General features: G+C 40.0%; 1 protein-coding gene across 1 annotated transcript; it reads right to left on the bottom strand.

Moving 5' to 3' along the window:
• Nucleotides 1-326: 326 nt before the first annotated feature.
• On the bottom strand, nucleotides 327-23,903 carry LOC117514982 (DEP domain-containing protein 7-like). Its single transcript, XM_034175544.1, has 12 exons — nucleotides 23,837-23,903; nucleotides 22,848-23,033; nucleotides 22,581-22,722; nucleotides 22,411-22,506; nucleotides 20,675-20,853; nucleotides 19,717-19,915; nucleotides 19,483-19,634; nucleotides 18,921-19,112; nucleotides 2,424-2,566; nucleotides 2,137-2,262; nucleotides 1,150-1,225; nucleotides 327-543 (listed from the first exon to the last, which is right to left on the bottom strand). Exons 1-12 carry the CDS (start codon nucleotides 23,901-23,903, stop codon nucleotides 332-334), a joined length of 1,770 nt encoding a protein of 589 aa, XP_034031435.1. The 3' UTR covers nucleotides 327-331.
• Between the last annotated feature and the right edge of the window lie 591 nt (nucleotides 23,904-24,494).

The following is a 24,494-nucleotide window of genomic DNA, read 5'->3' on the forward strand; positions in this document are numbered from 1 at the left end:
GCTCAGTGCAAGTGTAAGCAGCATATTTAACAAACTTTGTAGCATCTGGAGAGGTATTAAAATCACAGGTGAGTGATTCTGATGAAATGATGCATCTCCACAGCAGCAGGAGCAGACAGGGCAGCAGTCTGCATTCAGAAAGCAGCACGATGACAATATGTTCATCATGAGACAGGCACATTGCAAATAAACTTTATTTAGATTTTGTTAAAACAAATGCTTCCATCAATCATCAACATTATGTTAACTTTGATGCAGTATTAAGCTCAAATATTTAACTTGTGCAACTTTACTGAAAAGGGAGGTGGTGCGTGCGGGGGGTACGATACATCTAGAGCACACTAACAGCTGCATCACCAAAGTACTGGTTAAAAACCTCAGGATGCATTTGGTAAAACTGTCCCAGTAAGCGCTGCTTCTCCTTGGCTGAGATCTTGGGGTCCAGGTGGATACTGCGCAGCAGAGCAGACAGTTCATTGGTGGTGGTTTCGGATGCAGCGTCGGTGTAAGTGCGGCTGGACATTTGTTGACAAAACGTAGAACCTGAAGGAATGAAAAGCACAGAGTTACTCAAGGTACTAATCATATGGTGCGTCTGTCAGTTATAGGCAGAGGTGGGAGTAAGTGACCATCAAGTCATGAATCAGCAAGTCCCAAGTCAAGTCTCAAGTCATAATGACCACCAAGTGTTTGACAGCTGATTGAGACTTGCAGATTGATGACTTGAGAATGACTTGATAGTGACTCACTCCCACCTCTGGTGTTTGATGTCCCTGACTGGTCTCCTCTTGGATTTTGAGGACAGCCTGTTTCACACAGATTTACCACACTGTGCTGGAGAAATGTTCTGAGCATCAATGCCCTGACTGTCCAAAGTCAACTGGCTGCAAAAGTCATGATTGAGTTGTTCTATATTAAATAGGGTGAATATGCGTCAATATTTTTATACAATATAATCAATAGTGCAGAAATTTTCACAAACATTCAATTAAAAAAAGAAGATGGGTTTGGTACTGTTTACAGGCACTGTGATGTACAACTTTACCTCTACGTATGTACAAGTCCCACACTGCCCCTGTTTGATGTGATGTTTCTGTAATATTTCAAGAATTGTGTTTTATCGAATGTTCAGTGTTGCACTCAGTTTACTTGTCACATCAGGCTGCGTCCCTTGAGCAAGGCTTGCCAGCTTGTCACTCACTCTTTTGTGCAAAGCCCCTGGTATCTGGAGCAAGAGAACGCACTTTAGCCAACTTGTGGTTTACGACAGAAACGACAGTCATTGTTGGAAATTTTCAGTCTGTACAACACAAACGCCCCATTTTCTTTCCCTCTGGTACTTGCACACCAGTCCCAGAACCAGGCATGAGAATTCCCTGCAGATGACAGTTGGCACAAGACTGGTGTCCTGCCACAGCATCATTCACAGATTGGCGGTATTTTTCAGAGTATAAGTTGCACTTGTCAACACCCCCCCACCCCCAGAGACAGGGCCCCCAGGTGTGAACTGGGCCCGGGATAAACTTTGCTTACCCTAAACCAACCCTTACCCAGGCCAAGTCCTTAACCCAGGCTAAGTTCTTGTTATCCATACTGGTCACCTAATGTTGTAATTAGATTTTAGTCAATTAGCATAACTAAATTACTTCAAACAGTCTTGTTTAGACAATTTAATGGAAGAAGAAATACGTCTGATATAGGTCCCGGGCCCACTGAACACTGGTTCATCTCAAACTTCAAGTCCAACACAGGTTACTTCCCCAGCCAAGGCCTGTGTCCATTTTTACAGCTGGGTGGACTGAGACAATGCAGATTGTCTTTTCCAAGGACATAGACCAGAAGCATCAGCAGGATTTGAACGTGGGTCTACATACTGGCAGACAGCTCAGTGGGTAAAATAAAATGGATGCATTATGCAGCACTGAAAACATCTACATAAATTCCTCATATTGACCCGTTTAAATGCAGCAAGACTCCAGTCTTGGAGCAGGGTTGGTGACCCTGATTTAGAGGATAGCTCAAAGGGCCTAAAGTCTTAAGTTCTGATTTAAGAAGACATTTTATGAGAAATGTTTAATTCTGAACAGGAACAGAAGAACCCAAGCATAGCTCAGCTCTAATATATTTTTGCAATACCTTGAAGATTTCCTGGATGTTGCTGAGCATGAAGACCACCAACAGTTCCGCTTTCTCCTTTGGCAGAGTCTTGCTGTGGAGGATCGCTCTGGTGAAAGACTTCTTCACTGCCAGCCTGTTCTCCATCTACAGGGTCAACAGCACTCTCTCAAACACTGAGCAGGCTCTTATTTTGAAAAGGTGAGATGCAGAACGTGCTCCAACTCTCGCTGGTGACAGTATGCTGCACCTCAGTAACATTTTAAAATGTGTTAATTGTAAAAATGATGAACCGCTTTGCGTCCTACCTCTTTATCCAGTTTTACACCTTGTGGGTCAGCTGCCAAAGACATGAACCGCAGCAGCCTGTGCAGCTCGTCTCTGCACCGAGGCGGCAGCAGCTTCAGGCAGAGCTGCAGAGCCTCCAGAGCCGTGCTCAACTTGGCGTTCACTGGAAACACAAGACAGAAGGGGCAAACCCAAGGCAGTAAGAGACACAAGGAAGGATGTGCAAGATCCTTTATGCTGTGATAATCCAGTCTCGTCAAATCCTGACATGTCATTGTTCACCAAACCCAGTATGACTGGAATAGTCATCTTTAAAATTGACTGGATGATCAAACAGGGTAGAAAGATAGACCAAAACATCCATGTTTTTAAGTCATTTTCAAGTCTCTTTTAGGAGTGATCTCCCACTGCAGATTTTTGATACCAGATTGTCTATGTCCTGTCACAAAAAAAGCAGCATCAAAGGATTTCACACGGCAATATACTCATGTGCAAGAGTTCACTTTACCAATCAATTACAAATATTCTGCAGAGCAATAATATGCATATGATATAATTATTGTATGGCCTTGCCTTACAATATAAAGCGCCTTGGGGCAACTGTTTGTTGTGATTTGGCGCTATATAAAAAAATTGATTGATTGATTGATTGATTGATTGATATGTCGTGGACCTGAACGAGCGAAGCTCGTCAGCATCTCACCAGGTCATTTAGGTCCTTCAGACTTACTTTTGAGTAAATTCTTCAGGGGAGCATTAGCATGGCAAAAACCTTTCAGCTTCTTTCTTTATTTGCCTCTCACATGCCTGGAAAAGCTCCTCGCCATCTAACCATGTCCTTTAGGTCCTTCAGACTTTTTTCAGAAAAATAGTTCTGGAAGCATGACTAAAACCTTTCAGCTTCTGGGGGGGGGGGGGGGGGGGGGGGCTCCACTCTTCCCCCAGACCCCCCGCCTTTTTAACCTTTTTTTTTTTGCCTTTCAGCTGATCCCCCCCAATTACAGCCTTCTTAACCCCCTGCCACTTTAAGCATTTTTTTTTTTTTTTTTTTAAATGTAGATGTAAATTAATATTCAAAGTTTTCAGTTAGTAGACAGTAGGGCTGTACAATATGGCCAAATTATTGTATCTAAATATTGTCATATCAATATGATATACAATATGACACAAAGTGCAACAACAGTGAACATTCTTAAACAAAACAGTAATAATACCACACTCATTTTGCACTCATAAGGTTAGGATACGGTGCCTTCCAAAAGTATTGGAACACTTGGAATTTCACACATTTTAATTTGTTTATGCCATTTTAAATAAAAAATACAAAAAATAAATAAAGAATAAAAATTTCTAAAATTATCTTCATCAAACTCAAACAAAGCAAATCTCTAAAACTTTATAAAACCTGTAAATAATAAGTTTTATTGCCAGTTTTCTTCAGACAAGTCAGGGGATGGAAACATGAACATTTCCAAGTCACTGAATATGTCTCAGACTTTATTTACATCAATGAAGAAATACAAAAGTTTCTTTCACCAAAACATCAACTCTAGGCTTTCATCTGAAATGTACTTTCTGTCAAATTGTAGCTGAACTTCCAGGTCTTCTTTTGAAGAAAATCCTCCTCTACACCACTTCATCAGGAAGCTGGATTTTATATTTTTAATTCATTTATATCAAGTTGTAGAGATTTGCTTTCAGTTTGAGTAAAGGAAGATCATTTTAGAAAAAAAATGTATTTGAAATGGAATAAACAAATTAAAATGTGTGAAATACCAAGTGTTCCAATACTTTTGAGGACAATTAAACACTGAGGAGCAGCATCTTACAGTTCATATATAGTGCAGCAGATAAGAGAATATTTAGAGTGGAATCCTGCAAATGGTGATACAAACATCACATTCAGCACAAATAATCCATAGACATGAACTCTTAAAAAAAAAAACTGATTGGCTACTTGAATTTTCAACAGGCAGCCAGGTCAGGGTCAACTGAAGAATTACACAGGGGTCAAAATTAAAAGATGACCTCTGGGTGCTGGTGTCACAAAAATACATCTCTCAAGGCTAAATTTTAATTGACAGTCTTTTTAATTATGACAGACATTTCTAACTCTTATGGTTATTAGATTAAATGCAATAAATGTGTTGTCAGTGACTCATTCAGAAAACAAAAACATAACTTATTGTAATTATGTAGCTTTCTGCATGAGGCAACATGAAAAAAGATTCCTTTTTTATCATAAATGCACTTAAATCTGTTTGAAATTGGCATTAAAATAAATAAGCAAATCTGGTCTTTCTAGCCAGTTTAAATCATTTCTCATTATATGTGATTAATTTGCATCTCTACAGAGGAGTGTAGTGGATAAATCTGTCAATTATTTCAAATGTGGTGTTACTGGGCTTTGTTAAATTGTAGTTTAAATGTTGCCATTGTCATCTTAAAAACTGCGCTGGCATTTTTCACATTTTTGAAAGTGTTTTAAGTGTGTGAAAGGATCTGTGAATGTAAAGGTCATGACCTCGCCTTTAGTATGTCAACGTATTGGCCAAAAGAAGTTCACCTCAAAGGGGGCGTATTCAAAGCACTTCTATATAAAGTGTATTTAAAGTCAAACTTTTTTAAAATTATAGATAAATATATATAATTTATCTTTCATGTGTTTTGTTCCTTCCAGAGTAAATCAGTGTGGTTTTCTTTTTATGGACACTTTGTGCTGCTGTTGTGAACTTTTTAATGCATACTGGAAAACATCAGAGCCGAGATATCTGACCTCAGCCGGTCTTTTTCTATTCTGTCTCCTGTTTTCCCATGATGCTTAGATTTTCCCATGTTTCTCAACGCACTTCAGATGGCTGCATTTTAAAATATTCTGACCAATTTCTTACTGTTGTCTGTCGTGTCTTTTCACCTCCTTGATGACAGTAAATTAATTTAAACTGTGTACAGTAGAGCTCTTGCCAAAATTCTTTTACACCTGCATCAGTTCTGTTATACCTGCATTAATGGTAAATGTCCACCAGGTGGAAATATTGCTCTATTTCAAGATCCTTAGGACATGACTCCGGCCAACCTGGTGCTTATAATAGTAGATAAACACCTGGAGCTAATTTTGGTAGGTGTGTCTTGGTCAAAGTAAAATCTTTCATGTGGATGTTGGTTGTTTGTACTATTTTTTGTTGAGGATCTACATCATGGTGAGCAGTTCTGTTGAATGTCACATTTGTAAAGGTTTTGTGTGTGATTTTATATAAATGCTGTCGTTTGAAGTAACAAACTCAACACTGTTACTGTAAAACAGTCAGGGTTTGTTTTTCCTTGTAGTTGTCAAAAAGATGAACACATTGATTCTTCTATACTATAAAAAAATAAAAATTTAATGAAGAACTTTTACACAAATGTGCCAATAAAACACTCAAAGCTGGCTTTCTGTGATGTCAGGTCAAATCTGGGAGCATGTCCTGGGAGGACATCCACCACAATGTGGAACCAACCACCTTGGATCCTGACTGGTGGACCCTAATGCAGAGAACTACGACGACGATACAACCCCTGGCAATAACTATGAAATCACCGGCCTCGGAGGATGTTCATTCAGTTGTTTAATTTTGTAGAAAAAAAGCAGATCACAGACATGACACAAAACTAAAGTCATTTCAAATGGCAACTTTCTGGCTTTAAGAAACACTATAAGAAATCAGGAAAAAAAAAAATTGTGGCAGTCAGTAACGGTTACTTTTTTTAGACCAAGCAGAGGGGGGAAAAAAAAAAAATATGGACGCACTCAATTCTCAGGAATAAATTATGGAATCACCCTGTAAATTTTCATCCCCAAAACTAACACCTGCATCAAATTAGATCTGCTCGTTAGTCTGCATCTAAAAAGAAGTAATCACACCTTGGAGAGCTGTTGCACCAAATGGACTGACATGAATCATGGCTCCAACACGAGAGATGTCAATTGAAACAAAGGAGAGGATTATCAAACTCTTAAAAGAGGGTAAATCATAACGCAATGTTGCAAAAGATGTTGGTTGTTCACAGTCAGCTGTGTCTAAACTCTGGACCAAATACAAACATGGGAAGGTTGTTAAAGGCAAACATACTGGTAGACCAAGGAAGACATCAAAGCGTCAAGACAGAAAACTTAAAGCAATATGTCTCAAAAATCGAAAATGCACAATAAAACAAATGAGGAACGAATGGGAGGAAACTGGAGTCAACATCTGTGACTGAACTGTAAGAAACCGCCTAAAGGAAATGGGATTTACATACAGAAAAGCTAAACGAAAGCCATCATTAACACCTAAACAGAAAAAAACAAGGTTACAATGGGCTAAGGAAAAGCAATCGTGGACTGTGGATGACTGGATGAAAGTCATATTCAGTGATGAATCTGCATTGGACAAGGTGATGATGCTGGAACTTTTGTTTGGTGCCGTTCCAATGAGATTTATAAAGATGACTGCCTGAAGAGAACATGTAAATTTCCACAGTCATTGATGATATGGGGCTGCATGTCAGGTAAAGGCACTGGGGAGATGGCTGTCATTACATCATCAATAAATGCACAAGTTTACGTTGATATTTTGGACACTTCTTATCCCATCAATTGAAAGGATGTTTGGGGATGATGAAATCATTTTTCAAGATAATGCATCTTGCCATAGAGCAAAAACTGTGAAAACATTCCTTGCAAAAAGACACATAGGGTCAATGTCATGGCCTGCAAATAGTCTGGATCTTAATCCAATTGAAAATCTTTGGTGGAAGTTGAAGAAAATGGTCCACGACAAGGCTCCAACCTGCAAAGTTGATCTGGCAACAGCAATCAGAGAAAGTTGGAGCCAGATTGATGAAGAGTACTGTTTGTCACTCATTAAGTCCATGCCTCAGAGACTGCAAGCTGTTATAAAAGCCAGAGGTGGTGCAACAAAATACTAGTGATGTGTTGGAGCGTTCTTTTGTTTTTCATGATTCCATAATTTTTTCCTCAGAATTGAGTGATTCCATATTTTTTTCCCTCTGCTTGGTCTAAAAATGTAACCGTTACTGACTGCCACAATTTTTTTTCCTGATTTCTTATAGTGTTTCTTAAAGCCAGAAAGTTGCCATTTGAAATGACTTTAGTTTTGTCATGTCTGTGATCTGCTTTTTTTCTACAAAATTAAACAACTGAATGAACATCCTCCGAGGCCGGTGAGTCCATAATTATTGCCAGGGGTTGTAGTACCAAACCATGAGGAAAGTGTTCTCGTGGTTGCTTACTCGGGCAAAAGTCAGGAACACAGGAGATCGGTCTGGTCTGAGAGCACAGTGAGCATTCAAAACAGGCAACCAAAACTCAGGAAGCACAGGCAAACATCGACAAACACGGAAAGGCAGTGTGGGTAAAAAAAAAAATAAAAAAACAATGAAATAAGGTGAGAGAGCAGGCAAGAAGCTAGACAATGTGCAGAGAAGGTAAGAGTCTGACAGCAGTTATCAAACCCAGTATTTAACCGTGGAAGTGCAGAGACATGAACCTGCAGAGACATGAACCTGCAAACCAGAAGAAGAAGGAAAAAGTGACACAGGAGGGAAGGCCACTAGAGAAACTAGCAAAATCCCACAGCTGGGTGATTCTTAGACTACGGGCACTTATGTACCTTGATCATATTTTATGAAAAAAAGAAAAAAGGGGAAATTTCACACTTTTATAGTTATCTTTACAATGAAAGTGTTAAGAAATTTGTCCTAGTAGTCTATGATGACTTTTTCACCTTTTTTCAGCATCATTACATGCAAATATTGCCGTTTTGTGCTTGTCCCACACCCAGACTTATGATCTTCAATGATAAAAATGAGTAGTAAACAAACGTTTTTTCTAATGTTTTAAAATATCTCTGAATAAAATATCAGTAAAATAATCAAAACATAATTGGGGTATTCAATGTCATACAACTGTTGTGATTTTTTTTTTTTTTAAACGAAATGTAGTTGTCCCACACTATTGCCGTAATTTCCACCACAACAATAATGTCCCTTTAAAAAGTTTGTATGAAAGGTTGTGTGGGTAGTTTCTATGGAGATAAACAGTAACATCAGAGCACATGTATATAGCGCCAAATCACAACAAACAGTTGCCCCAAGGCGCTTTATATTGTAAGGCAATGGTGTGGTGGAAATTACATTTACAAGGCCAATAGTGCCCGTAGTTAAAGAATCACCCAGCTATGATTTGTTCTGATTATATTTAATTTATAAATATAATTTATTTATTATATAAAGCAGATAACCCGTAAGTTGGAGAGGAAATGGCGTCTCACTAATTTAGAAGATCTTCACTTAGCCTGGAAAAAGAGTTTGTTGCTCTATAAGAAAGCCCTTCGTGAAGCTAGGACATCTTTCTACTCATCACTAATTGAAGAAAATAAGAACAACCCCAGGTTTCTTTTCAGCACTGTAGCCAGGCTGACAAAGAGTCAGAGCTCTATTGAGCTGAGTATTCCATTAACTTTAACTAGTAATGACTTCATGACTTTCTTTGCTAACAAAATTTTGACTATTAGAGAAAAAATTACTCATAACCATCCCAAAGATGTATCGTTATCTTTGACTGCTTTCAGTGATGCCGGTATTTGGTTAGACTCTTTCTCTCCGATTGTTCTGTCTGAGTTATTTTCATTAGTTACTTCATCCAAACCATCAACATGCTTATTAGACCCCATTCCTGCCAGACTGCTCAAGGAAGTCCTACCATTATTTAATGCTTCAATCTTAAATATGATCAATCTATCTTTGTTAGTTGGTTATGTACCACAGGCCTTTAAGGTGGCAGTAATTAAACCATTACTTAAAAAGCCATCACTTGACCCAGCTATCTTAGCTAATTATAGGCCAATCTCCAACCTTCCTTTTCTCTCAAAGATTCTTGAGAGGGTAGTTGTAAAACAGCTAACTGATCACCTGCAGAGGAATGGTCTATTTGAAGAGTTTCAGTCAGGTTTTAGAATTCATCATAGTACAGAAACAGCATTAGTGAAGGTTACAAATGATCTTCTTATGGCTTCGGACAGTGGACTTATCTCTGTGCTTGTTCTGTTGGACCTCAGTGCTGCTTTTGATACTGTTGACCATAAAATTTTATTACAGAGATTAGAGCATGCCATAGGTATTAAAGGCATTGCGCTGCGGTGGTTTGAATCATATTTGTCTAATAGATTACAGTTTGTTCATGTAAATGGGGAATCTTCTTCACAGACTAAAGTTAATTATGGAGTTCCACAAGGTTCTGTGCTAGGACCAATTTTATTCACTTTATACATGCTTCCCTTGGGCAGTATTATTAGACGGTATTGCTTAAATTTTCATTGTTACGCAGATGATACCCAGCTTTATCTATCCATGAAGCCAGAGGATACGCACCAATTAGCTAAACTGCAGGATTGTCTTACAGACATAAAGACATGGATGACCTCTAATTTCCTGCTTTTAAACTCAGATAAAACTGAAGTTATTGTACTTGGCCCCACAAATCTTAGAAGCATGGTGTCTAACCAGATCGTTACTCTGGATGGCATTTCCCTGATCTCTAGTAATACTGTGAGAAATCTTGGAGTTATTTTTGATCAGGATATGTCATTCAAAGCGCATATTAAACAAATATGTAGGACTGCCTTTTTGCATTTACGCAATATCTCTAAAATCAGAAAGGTCTTGTCTCAGAGTGATGCTGAAAAACTAATTCATGCATTTGTTTCCTCTAGGCTGGACTATTGTAATTCATTATTATCAGGTTGTCCTAAAAGTTCCCTAAAAAGCCTTCAGTTGGTTCAGAATGCTGCAGCTAGAGTACTGACGGGGACTAGCAGGAGAGAGCATATCTCACCCGTGTTGGCCTCCCTTCATTGGCTTCCTGTTAATGCTAGAATAGAATTTAAAATTCTTCTTCTTACTTATAAGGTTTTGAATAATCAGGTCCCATCTTATCTTAGGGACCTCATAGTACCATATTACCCCATTAGAGCGCTTCGCTCTCAGACTGCGGGCTTACTTGTAGTTCCTAGGGTTTGTAAGAGTAGAATGGGAGGCAGAGCCTTCAGCTTTCAGGCTCCTCTCCTGTGGAACCAGCTCCCAATTCAGATCAGGGAGACAGATACCCTCTCTACTTTTAAGATTAGGCTTAAAACTTTCCTTTTCGCTAAGGCTTATAGTTAGGGCTGGATCGGGTGACCCTGGACCATCCCTTGGTTATGTTGCTTTAGACGTAGACTGTGTTTCATAATTATTGTATGGCCTTGCCTTGCAATGTGGAGCGCCTTGGGGCAACTGTTTGTTGTGATTTGGCGCTATACAAGAAAAAAGTTGATTGAAGTTGATTGATATTTTAAATTAAAAAGCATCAGAGCCCTGATTCATACCCTGCACACACCACAGTATGAATATACAAGTAAATACACATCTGTCTGTAACGGTGATTTTGACGATGTGTGACTTCAAAATTCATACCAATCAATCAAGTATTTTGGTGATCAGTAAGTGCTTCAGATCAACCATTCATCCAAATGGGTGAATTCTTTGAGACCTGAAAAATTGGTTTCTTTTTATTGAGCATCGTGTCAGTTTGTGAAGTATTTTTGGAAACAAACTTTTAAAATGTGTTAGAAAAAGTCTCAGTCATCTTTAAATCTAAAAATGTGAGATATAAAAGTGAATTTACACAGTGACTCCTTTAGGATTTCAAATATGGACTCAAAGATCTAAAACATGCTTCATGGAGATTTATTGTTATTTATTAGCATTATTGTCCATTTCAGCGCTTCTTTTGTCCACCTGCTTGAGAATTTTGATTCTCAGCTTTTTTTCCTCAGGAGAGTCTGGAACAGCTGAATAAACCTCCTGAAACCTTTGGGCTGCTCTCGATCTTTGGTCTTTTCACTCTTGTTCTGCTCCGGACCTCCCAGAAGCCTCCTGAGCTCTGAGGACACACTTTGGTCCAGGTAGTGGTGGGCCTTCTTGCCATCGTTGTCCCTCTGGTTGATGTCAGCGTCGTAATCTTGTACAAGCGCGACCATGACGTCAGCGTGACCGTGCATCGCTGCCACATGCAGGGGGGTGTGGCCTCCATGTGACTTGCTGCTGATGCTTTTTCTGCACGTGTCCATCAGCTTGTGGACCGCGGTGCAGTTGCCGTGCTTGGCCGCCCAGTGCAGCGCTGTGAAACCTGATGTAAAGTCTTTTCTCTGGACCAGGTCTTTGTCCTGCAGCAGCAAAATGAAGACCTCCTCCCACTGTCCAGCAGCACATTTCACCAGCCACTCATGACCCAAGGGCCCCAGCGGCATCTTGGAACCTTCTCCTTGTCTCCTGGTTGTCTTACGTTTTAAACGGTAATTATCTACAGTGGACAGCCTGGACATTTTCAGTCCCTCAGTGATCAGTTCTTCTGGATGCTGGGTTGATGATGTGATAGCAAAAATTACATCCTGACCATCAAAGGTGTCATTTGGTATCTTGATCACCATCGAGTCCTGCAGCTGATCCAAGTCCAGAATCTGTTCAGAGCTTCTTAAACAGGTCTCTGTTGTCCTGCAGCTGATTCAATCCAGAATCTGTTCAGGGGCTCAGAGTTTTTCACTTTACCTCTGTGCTCCAGAAAAAGGACTAAATCTGTCCCTGTCTGGTAACTTCTGCTGCTGTCCAACCTGCTGCTTCCTGCACAGTTTTATTATGAAGACTAGATTATCCTCCGGTTGGTGCTTTGTGCTGACAATGTGTAAATTTCGATCTTTGTGACGTCACTCACAACGTGCAGCCAGTGTGACGTCACTCAACATAAAGCCAGTGTGACAACGTGCAGCGCTGTCTCATGCTGCGTTCAGAGCCCTCGGATATCCAACACTGTAGCTCGGGGAAAACGTAAAATATTCACATTCTATTTACAATAAGTTAAGCTACCAACATCATACATCAGCAAAAACGTCTTTGACAGTTTCCATTAGCCTAAAAGATAATGTTAGCCTAGCTAGATAATCTCATGAGCGCAATGTATGATTATGATTCTTCTTGTTTTAATGTATGTTTTTCTACCGAATTCCCAACGGTTCTGAACGCAGCTTTTAAAGTGATGGAGATTAAAAACACACATTGGGCGTCGTGTTTGTTTCTGCGATAGTTTAGTCCGCCATCTTGGTGGAGGAATTGAGAGGATGACATGTCTCTACTCCGCCAATTTAAGTCAAAATCTGTCTCATGAATTCATCGAATAAAATCCGCCATCTGGTGTGCGTGTTCACCAGAAGAAAAACAAATTTAACGATTTTTCAAGACTGTACAGGTCAGATGGTATTTAAGTGTATATGCATATGTTAAGTGGATGAAAAACCTCAAATGTTCATATTTCTATTGCTGACAGTTTTTATACTTCTTGACTATTTTATAATTATATTTATGCATGACGTGTGCTATTTATGAACTATTGCACACTTATCACAAATTAATTATGAAAAATATAAAAATAATTATGATTTAATTAGGTCAGTTTAAGAAGCTTGATAAAATAAAATCATAATGAAAGCATTCCCCACGTGCACGCCAATGATTTTACGATGAAAACATCGTGTGTTTTTGACAGCAGATTGATTTTTATTCGTGTAAAATGTAAACATGCAGAAATACATAAAATACAGGGTAACACACACACACACAAAAAGCAAGAAATGCTTGTTTCCATTGTGGCCCAACAGTAACTCACATGAACAGAATAATGTTATTAAGAATCGTGACTGACGGTGACCGAGTGAATCGAAGATGAATTTGAGTTTGGTGAAAGCATGCAGCGCCCTCTGCTGGCAGGTGCACAGATTGATCATAAACTGGAATACAGTAGGTGCCATAGACATAAAGAAGAAAGGCTGCATTGGGTGCTGAGGCGCAAGAAATGCGGCCGCCATCTTGGAGGGGTCATCATAGTGATTCCTTCACAAGGCACAGTGAAGGTTTGATTTTATATTCTTGTTTATTTTTTCTTTCTGTAATAAAGTTGCGTTCTTTGTTTTCTCTGTTCGGTAAAGTGTCTTTTAGCACTGTGTAATATAAAATGTAAATATAATGCATTTTTAATATGCATATGTCACGGACATGAACGAGTGAAGCTCGTCAGCATCTCACCATGTCATATAGGTCCTTTAGACTATTTTGAGTAAATGCTTCAGCAGAGCATTAGCACAGCAAAAACCTTTCAACTTCTGGGGAGCTCTGCTCCCCCAGACCCCCCACCTTTTTAAGCATTTTTCTTTTATTTGCCCCCCAATTACAGCCCTCTTAACCCCCTGCCACTTTATGCATTTTTTTTTAATGTAGATGTAAATTAATATTCAAAGTTTTCAGCTAGTTGACAGTAGGGCTGCACAATATGGCCAAATTTTTCTATCTCAATATTGTCATAAATGTCACTTACATACATGCTGTCCATATTCTTCAGCTGATTAGGTGGGTAGGGAGAGTTCCCATGAGATAAAAAAAAAAAAAGCTTTTCAACCTACCATCCCAGGTTCTTAAGACCAGGCACCTAAGTGGCTCTACTCTCTCTCTTTTTTTTTTCTTTTTTTCTTTTTTAAGATATTTAGGTGTATCTTAGTGAACACTAGTAGAGTTCCACCTTTGATTTGGAATGTATAACAGAATATATACCTTACTGAAATTTCATATCAATATGATATAAGATATGACTGATTTGACACAAAGTGCAGCAACAGTGAAAATTAAACATTCTTAAACAAAACAGTAATAATACCACACTCATTTTGCACTCATAAGGTTAGGATACTGTGCCCTCCAAAAGTATTGGAACACTTGGAATTTCACACGTTAATTTGTTTATGCCATTTTAAATACGGGAAAACCAAAATAAAAAAATTCTAAAATTATCTTCCTCAAACTCAAACTGAAAGCAAATCTCTAAAACTTGATCAAACATGTAAATAATCAGTTTTATTGCCAGTTTTCTTCAGACAAGTCAGGGGATGGAGACATAAGTGATAAGAAATGATAAGAATGGTGACAAAGGTCAGTTTCAGTTTGTACAGGGGTCAAAAGTTAAAGTTGCTCCATTAATTTTGTTCCAGCTGTATTTGTGCTGAATTTGATGCTTGTATCACCATTTAAAGGATTGTTTCAGTATCTGCTGCACTAATAAGCCAACAGAGAACCAGCTGTTGTCTGTTAGCTTAAACATGTTTTCACTCTTAAACAGCTGACAGACAGACATGGCAACCTGAATTAAAGGAGAAATGCAGCTTTTAACAACCTGGACCTCATTTCTGACATAAAATACGGTCATTTACTCACCAATATACAACCCCTGGCAATAATTATGGAATCACCGGCCTCGGAGGATGTTCATTCAGTTGTTTAATTTTGTAGAAAAAAAAAAAAAGCAGATCACAGACATGACACAAAACTAAAGTCATTTCAAATGGCAACTTTCTGGCTTTAAGAAACACTATAAGAAATCAAGAAAAAAAAAAATTGTGGCAGTCAGTAACGGTTACCTTTTTAGACCAAGCAGAGGGAAAAAATATGGACTCACTCAGTTCTGAGGAATAAATTATGGAATCACCCTGTAAATTTTCATCCCCAAAACTAACACCTGCATCAAATCAGATCTGCTCGTTAGTCTGCATCTAAAAAGGAGTGATCACACCAAGTGGACTGACATGAATCATGGCTCCAACACGAGAGATATCAGTTGAAACAAAGGAGAGGATTATCAAACTCTTAAAAGAGGGTAAATCATCACGCAATGTTGCAAAAGATGTTGGTTGTTCACAGTCAGCTGTGTCTAAACTCTGGACCAAATACAAACAACATGGGAAGGTTGTTAAAGGCAAACATACTGGTAGACCAAGGAAGACATCAAAGCGTCAAGACAGAAAACTTAAAGCAATATGTCTCAAAAATCGAAAATGAGACATTTTCGAAAATGAGACAAAACAAATGGAGGAACGAATGGGAGGAAACTGGAGTCAACGTCTGTGACCGAACTGTAAGAAACCGCCTAAAGGAAATGGGATTTACATACAGAAAAGCGAAACGAAAGCCATCATTAACACCTAAACAGAAAAAAACAAGGTTACAATGGGCTAAGGAAAAGCAATCGTGGACTGTGGATGAAAGTCATATTCAGTGATGAATCTCAAATCTGCATTGGGCAAGGTGATGATGCTGGAACTTTTGTTTGGTGCCGTTACAATGAGATTTATAAAGATGACTGCTTGAAGAGAACATGTAAATTTCCACAGTCATTGATGATATGGGGCTGCATGTCAGGTAAAGGCACTGGGGAGATGGCTGTCATTACATCATCAATAAATGAACAAGTTTACGTTGATATTTTGGACACTTTTCTTATCCCATCAATTGAAAGGATGTTTGGGGATGATGAAATCATTTTTCAAGATGATAATGCATCTTGCCATAGAGCAAAAACTGTGAAAACATTCCTTGTAAAAAGACACATAGGGTCAATGTCATGGCCTGCAAATAGTCCAGATCTTAATCCAATTGAAAATCTTTGGTGGAAGTTGAAGAAAATGGTCCATGACAAGGCTCCAACCTGCAAAGCTGATCTGGCAACAGCAATCAGAGAAAGTTGGAGCCAGATTGATGAAGAGTACTGTTTGTCACTCATTGAGTCCATGCCTCAGAGACTGCAAGCTGTTATAAAAGCCATAGGTGGTGCAACAAAATACTAGTGATGTGTTGGAGCGTTCTTTTGTTTTTCATGATTCCATAATTTTTTCCTCAGAATTGAGTGATTCCATATTTTTTTTCCCTCTGCTTGGTCTAAAAAAGTAACCGTTACTGACTGCCACAATTTTTTTTCCTGATTTCTTATAGTGTTTCTTAAAGCCAGAAAGTTGCCATTTGAAGTGACTTTAGTTTTGTGTCATGTCTGTGATCTGCTTTTTTTCTACAAAATTAAACAACTGAATGAACATCCTCCGAGGCCGGTGATTCCATAATTTTTGTGAGGGGTTGTAAGTTTGGTGCGATTAGAAGTCCACAGTTCAAATGACGTGTTCAGTTCAAATCTGAAGCAAACATTTTTCTTCTACTACTAAGATGGATTAGAACTTTTTGTGGTACACAGCACCAACTACTGGACAGGAGGAACCTAGCAGTCAATGTGACTGATTTGAAAATACAGGTCTTTCAAACAGACGTGTGGTGCTATGACATGTCAATCATCTGTGTCCAATCAGATTTCAGGGGAGTCCAGTGAAACCCCAGCCTCCACTCTAACCCCACCCATGCCAGTGTTCAACATTTCCTGTTTCACTGTGACTGATAAATTGGCACTTCCTGTTTGAGTGTGAGCTTGCCACTGAGTTCCCATGAGATTCCATGGGATCTCGTCTGTCAATCCAGGACATATTTGACATTTGAACATTTTCTGTTTTACCATGGACTTGAATTTTGGCACTTCCTATTTAGGACGCCCTGTGCCATAAGTGAGGTTCACGCCGCTGCGCGACACTTCGCTCATATAAACTTAACATGATCTATCTGATCCATTCGGTTGCTGAGATATACCAGACAGTTTTTTCACCATGTTTTTGTTAACTTTGACCGTTGTCCAATCTCCTTCAAAAATCAGTCATCTCGAGATACCTGCCAAAGTAATGTTCCCACCAAAGTTGGTGAAAATCCACCCAGGAGTTTAGTTATCTTGTTCCCAGGCAGACACACACACACACAGATTACTGCTTTGCCAGTAAGCAGGGCATTGGGGCCGGAAATTAGTGGCAATCTGTGGTAAGAGTCGTGTTGTAAATGTGAAAAATGTGCAACGGTTTTTAAAAAAATTGACTTAATTGCTTGACTAAATGTTTCAGTGGTTGCCATCCAGGACACCATAGTTCTGTGGTGTGATGGTGGATGCAGCAGTAAGTGGCACCAGTACATGCTCCCAAACTGATCTGACCAAACAGAAGCAGTGGGCACTCTGAGGATCCAAGATCTTTACAACTTCTTTGTTGAGCAAACTGGTCACTATGATCACTGGAACTGATAAGTACCCAAGTGCTCTGTCTAGCATTGCCAAAGCAGATGGTCACCTCTCTGAGTCTGGTCTGCTTCAGGTTTCTTCTTTCAAAATGCCCAGGGGAGTTACCACTGTTGCCCATGTGCTTGCTCTGGGAGCTAGGTGGGGTTAAACCTGACTCTTGTGAAGCACCTGTGGGGAGACTTGGTGCTATGTAAATAAACTGAATTGCAAAAAGGAGAGTATCGATTTACACTCCTATCATCACCTATGGTCATGAACTTTGGATAATGGCCGAAAAAACAAGGTTGTGGATACAAGAGGTGGAAATGAGATTAATCTATTGTCAGGTATCTGGCCTTACACTCAGGGACAGGGTGAGAAGCTCAAACATTCAGGAGGGACTCTGAGTAGAGCCGCTGCTTCTTCACATCAAAAAGAGCCAGCTTGTTAGCTCCCTAGGGAGGTGTTCCAGGCAACTGGGAGGAGGCCACGAGAAAGACCCAGGACATTCTCCAGTCATTGGGAAGTCCTCAGGACCCCAGGAAAAGTTAGAGGACATATCACATTATTTGTCTGATCATAATTCCAAAAAGGTATAGTGTGGACTATCTATGATAGAATTTTCTGGAGTTATGGGGTAAAAACAGCAAAAATGGTGACAAAGGTCAAGTTCAGTTTGTACACGGGTCAAAAGTTAAAGTTGCTCCAATTTCAGTAAAAACAAAAAAAAAAAAAAGCAAATTATTGTTTGGGTTAATAGGGTTCTAAAAAGGAATAGTTTGCGCCATCTGTCAAAAATTACTTATGTTACAAGGTAACATGTCACATGTCATAGAATTCAATGGATGTTGACCTTGTTTGACCTTTACTTTGGAGACAAAGCATTCAACACAGTCAAAACTATTCTATTTATTGATCCTTTTATTTCAACCAATAATTTGCATAATTTTGCTGAAATTGGAGCAACTTTAACTTGACCCCTGTACAAACAACTTTTGTCACCATTTTTGCTGTTTTTACCCCATAATTCCATCATAGATAGTCCAAACTATACCTTTTTGGAATCATTATGATCAGACAAATAATGTGATATAGTTTTCAACATGATTGGAGCATTTTTATAGTTTGACCTCTGTGTAATTCTTCATTGACCCCTACCTGGCTACAGCTACCACCCTGGGATGGCTATCATACATTTTTGTGTAGGCCTTGACACACTGGGGCTTGATTCTAAGTGTTGTTTTTTTTCCCCCTTAAGTGGCACCGATTAGGTCAAAATTCATGACTGCTCATAGACTAGATGAATGAATGAATACCTTCCATTTGAACCCACCAGGGGTTATCTCAGAAGAGCCTTGGTGACTTTTCCTACTGCTACTTTTCATTTTACAGTGATTCTAGTTTCAGGAACTAGAATATACAGAACTACATAAAATGAAGCTTGTGCACATCACTTAATTCACACAGAGGTCTTGGTTCTTACCCAGCAGGTCTGTGACAGCTGTGTAGATGTCAGTCAGCTGTTGAGGAAGCAGCGCCGCTCTGTCTGCATGGCCGTAGTGTTTCACCAACATCTCATACAACAGCAGCTTACACCGGGACAAAACGCTCACTGAAATCTTCACCTGGTCATCAAAGAAGCCATCTGGGGTGGACATGTAACTCAGCAGCTGGACTGGAACCAGGAACACCCATGTTGTCAACAGTTTACAAGAAAAACCTTCAGCTTAAAATCCTCATGTTGACTGCACGCATCCATTATAAAAGCTTCCTTCAGAGTCAATGCAAAACTTTTATAGACGTACGCTCAGGTCCATAAGTATTTGGACATCACCCCATCCCACCCAGTTTATTAGTCGATATCCACTCAGATGTACAGGTGAAGAAAAAAACAAAACACCAACTCAGTATATATCCAGAAACCCACATACTTATCAAATCAGGTCAACCCCCCAAAAAACGGAGGGTGGAACAAGTCGTGGCTTCCTTTTAAGTTTTTAAATTTGGCAAAAAAAATGAATGAAGTAAATTAAAGAAGTACTTGCTTCCATCTGTGGCCCTGCTGCCGGTCAGGACGTAACGGGAACCTTCCTGCTCTTTAGGGAAACAGTGAGGCAGCTCCCTGCTGAGCTCCACCACAGGCTGGTCAGGCAGGAAGTCCAGACAGTCCAGAGCTGCACACAGCCACTCGTCCTCCCTGCACAACAAGAAGAAAGTCTTCAGAAGGCGGAAGACAACCCACAATTATCCTGCCACAATGCACACAAACCCACACGTACTGAGAGTCTCTGAAGGCTTTGAGGATCTGTCTGTCCAGGTGGTTGCTGCTGTAAAGGAGGTCTGGATTAGTCTGAACCAGCAGGAGTGATGACGAGGGGGACAGCGTATGAATGTACTGAAGCACCTCATCTAGCAGGGGGAGCTCCACCAGGTTGAGCAGCCTGAGTATGGTCTGCTCCTGCCACACCTCATCAACCACTAAGGTGGGGTTGAGAAGAGATCAAGGTTTATATTTCAGTTCACCGGTCAGGTTCTACATAGTGTGGGTGCAGGTGCATGAGAGCAGATGTGCCAGGAATCCATTTGCACATGTGCAACCTTTAAAGCTACAGTGTGTAGAAACCAGGGCCGTTTATTAGCATAAGTATAGCATTCATAACCATCTGTTCATTTGTGCATAACGACCTTCAACAATGAATCAATGTTTTCTTAGAATGAGCTCTTCATCTCTCCATGGGAGCAGAGCCCCCCCTCATGGAGGCTGCCATGTTGTGCCACCATGTTTATATAGAAGCCTAACAAGGCAAATGCTTATGCTGCTTTTTGCATCGTGGCTAGAAGACTGAAGGTAAAAGACAAAAAAAAAGAAAGAGAGGAACCAGTAGTTCACCTTTTATACACTATCTTCTGGTTGCTAGCGCAGGCTAACATGTTTGAGGACCCTCTTTGGTGAAATGTCAGATTAGACACACTGATCACAAGTGAATGCAAGGCAGCGTGAATCTCCATCGAAAAAGAAGCAAAAGCTTTAAGGAGAAAAACAAAAATCGTGATCACCGACAGCATAATGCAATCTGCAACCTTACCACTAGAGGACACTAAATCCCCCACACTGTAGCTTTAATATAGATCCTCAAGTGTTTCACACAAAAACAACACATTTACAGTTGACATGTCTTTCCCCCAAAATCTACACCCGTTTACCAAACTGCAAAAACACTTTATAAGACGACTCACGTGACTGTGGTAAGACGGGATCTGCTTCCACTCTGCTGGGACTCAAACTTAAACCATCCACGAGGCCCTCCGGTGTGCGGCCGGTACTGCCCGGGGTGTCCGTTTTCAGCGTCTGAGGGACTTTCGCGGGGGTCACTTTCTGAGCTTGTGACCCAGAAGGAAAGGTCTCCTCTTCCGGGCTAAAGACCAAAAGATTTTGACCTCAGAACGCCGAAGTCTCTTTCCATATAACAGCACAAAGCAAGACCGTATTTGAGGTTTAGTCTATATCTAACAGTCACCAGCTTCAAACTGCTCCTTTATCATATACATCTTTAGAAGACAGACAAAACTGATGACTGGTCACACTGAACAATTACACATGATCATGTGTAACAAATTATACCTTACTTGTTGTCGTTCTGCTACCTGATTGTTTTTTTTCTGTCTGAGGTTTTGGCTCCATCCAGAAATGGGAGTGGGTGTCTTCTTCTGCAGTCCTCCTGTCCTGGACACCAACATGAACTCCCAAAATTTCCTGTGTATTTGTATTGTCTATTGTGTCAGTAGCATGGCCCAAGCAGAGGGTCACCCCTTTGAGTCTGGTCTGCTTGAGGCTTCTTCCTCAAATCAGAGGGAGTTTTTCTTACCACTGTTGTATGTGTGCTTGCTCTAGGGGTTGGTAAGGTTAGACCTTACTTGAGGCACCTTTGCTGTGATTTGGCACTATATGACAAATTGAATTTGGACAAAGAAAGAGTCATTTTGACCATATATAGGGAAATATTCACCTGACATTGTTAACCCTTCTGGGGGTAAGCAGCTCATGATTGACAACACATTTTCAAGTGTTACCGAGGTGCAGCATACTGTCATCAACTAGAGTTGGAGAACGTCCTGCATGACCTTTACAAAATAAGATAGGGATTCAATCTGTCTTGCAGATAGTCACCCAAGGAATGCCGGTGCAAAATGTCTGAAAAATTCATTGAATACTTTAAGAAAAATCAGTGGATGCCATTTAAAAAAAAAAAAAAAAAAAAAATTTGTTTCAACTCTAAGGTCTATGAAAATCGTTATTTGGGTTGACACCGATTCAACGAATCGGCTAAATAATTGAAAAAGCAGTTTTTCAAGCAATAAATTGAGAAGCATGCAAAATGTAATTTTGGCCATGGGGGGGGTGTCGTAATAACAGTTCAGGGACAATGTGACTTTTCTTGCCTGTAATCAGTCTCCCAAAGAACCTTTAAACTAAATTAGAGAGAAAAACACTACTGAACAGAATTTCTGCATTAAACCAAACGGTGTGAAAATTACAAGTTTTGCCCTTTTGGGGGCCCACAGGCACTCAACTGGGAAGTCCACCTTACCATGACCAGATACTCACCCCCCCCCCCCCCCCACACACACACAGATTGTTTATACCAAATTTCAAGAAAATTCAGTGAATCGTTTTTCAAAAAAAGTCAGACTCCGCACTGCCAGTGAATCTTGATGGCATTAGTCCTATGAACCTTGGGTTCTCAAGACTAAAAATTGTTCAGATGCACTGCTCTGAACATCACAGGCACAGATGTACCTGTGTGCAAGCCCTGCCCATCACACCTGTGAACGGCCTCTTCACATGGGCTCATGTGTCTAATATTTTGTCCATTCCAATATATTGGCTCTCACTGGCTGTGTGCCTAATAAACTGGCGTTGCATGCGTTTAGCTCTGCTAAAAGTGAAATTCAACGTGATTTTGGGATCAAACCTGTCTGAAGGTCCACTGCAGAAGAACTTCTGGATCCCATGAACAAGCGCGCCTTTCTCCAGCTCGTCAACTGATGGCGTACACGTACTTGCAAACCTGTGTGACAGTTGAGAGATAGATGACACCAGGCTGCAGCGGAGCGTTTGTGGGTTCGTGCGCCTGCAGCTCACCTGTAAAGAGCGTTCTTACTGTCCTGAAACACATTCTGCTTCTTGACTTTCAAAAACACTTTGGCTCCCACAGCCTCAAACATGCCACAGTCCAACAGAGCCTGGCACACCAACACCACTTTGTCCCGTGACACGTCAGCACCTTCACATTAAAGCCAATTACAGGGGCATGATGGGAAATTGGAACAACAGGCATTTTATCTGTTAATGCTGCAAAACCAGTTATCGCGTGGTTAAAACATGATGAACAGTCCACTTCATACTCACCCTCGAACCCTTTGAGGTGTATAATGTGGTCCGTCACCACATCCACGGCCTCAGAGCCAAGGAAACAGTCACTGTGGGACTTTAAGTGGACTCGTCGACGCTTGACCGTCACAGAGCTCTTGAGGCGGGCGATAAGTGCACTCCATAAAGACACGGAGTGGACCGGTTTACTGGCCACGCCGTGAGCTGGAAGAATTAAAGGACACAACAATCACAAAGTCAGTCAGTGCAGATTAACTGTGCAGAGCAGGAGCACAACAAACTACAAGGATACACAAATCTAACTGTCCAAACTAGAGGTCCCAAACTGGCGGCTCAAGGGCTGGATACAGCCTACAGCATTCCTTAACATTACCATTTAGTACTGAAAAGCTTCCTTCTGAGTCATCATATGTTAAATCAACTAAGAATCACAGAACCGCTGTGTGTCCTGGATCGCAACCATCCAGACAGACAACCAGTCCATCCCCACATCTCTAAGGTCTGTTTGCTGCAGCCAGGTGAGACGTGGGCATCCCCTTCAACCATTGGGGTCCTCAACACCGGGGCACCTACATGCCGGGTCATCCCAGAGAAATGCACCACATGGCCAAAGTATTAGTTACGCAGAGACATAAATTAGGTTGAGAGTTCAGGTAAGGTCAGGTGGTTCAGGTAAGTGCAGGCCTGATTGGACGAGCAGCTGATAGCAATTGACTGGCAGCTTTGTCAGTCATTGGGCAATAAAATAAAATGCCAGCTTAGAGACTGAACATCACATTACGATTTACTTTGCTATTCAATTAATCAATCAGAAAAATAAGCAACAGTAAACTAAAAATTGAAGTTGATAAAACACAGGCACATAAGTTAGTCGTATAAAGAAGGGGAACCATAAAAGAAAGAGTAAGAGTAGGCAAAAAACTTTAACTGTTAATTATAAAACTCTGCTACAGTATCATTCGTTACTTCGCAGAAACAAATACATAAAAAAAAAACACATTCATTACCTTGAGGACGGACAAACAATTTCTCAGCGAGGTTCAACGCTTCAGCTCGTTCCTTAATTGAAGTCATGTTTGTAAGAAAAGAAAAAAAAAAAGGAGAGAGAGAGTTCTGAGTGGTTATGAGGCGGCTTGGCCAGGAGATCAAAGAAATGACGTCACAGGAAGCAGGTTTCCGTCAAAATAAAATAAAATAAAATGAAAACATCAATAAAAAATTTAAATTGGTGAATAATTATGAGAAAAATTCAACATTTCAGCCTTTTACAATTAAAATATCAATTGTTTCAAGCCATTTTTATGTCATGAATTCAAAGGTTAACATTTCGACCACTGATAGCTTAAATGTGACCCAAAAAAAAAAAAAAAAAAAAAAAAATCAGTTTTGGATTTATTTATCTTAAATTTATCAGGAAATTTGTCTTTATTCTATAATTTTAATCTGAAATTACATTTTAACTTAGTAGCTCATACATATGAATTAATTTCGAAATGCTGCCACCACCACCCCCCCACCCAATCATTTTGACTTTAAAATTCTAAAACTCTAAAAAAAAACAAAAAAAAAAAACACGGAGAGACAGAGAGAGTTCTGAGTGGTTATGAGGCGGCTTATTGGCCAGGAGATCAAAGAAATGATGTCACTGACGCCTGGAAGCAGGTT

Source organism: Thalassophryne amazonica, chromosome 8, assembly GCF_902500255.1.
Source record: "Thalassophryne amazonica chromosome 8, fThaAma1.1, whole genome shotgun sequence".
In the NCBI taxonomy this organism is placed as follows: Eukaryota; Metazoa; Chordata; class Actinopteri; order Batrachoidiformes; family Batrachoididae; genus Thalassophryne; species Thalassophryne amazonica.

What these genes read in the sequence shown, in the direction of transcription:
- LOC117514982 (XM_034175544.1), bottom strand. Translation starts at nt 23,903, where the DNA reads ATGACTTCAATTAAGGAACGAGCTGAAGCGTTGAACCTCGCTGAGAAA. An exon ending in AAAGCCTTCAGAGACTCTCA is followed by an intron (nt 19,635 to 19,716) that starts GTACGTGTGGGT and finishes CTTGTTGTGCAG; the next exon opens with GGAGGACGAGTGGCTGTGTG. An exon ending in CAGCAGGGCCACAGATGGAA is followed by an intron (nt 19,113 to 19,482) that starts GCAAGTACTTCT and finishes TCCTGGTTCCAG; the next exon opens with TCCAGCTGCTGAGTTACATG.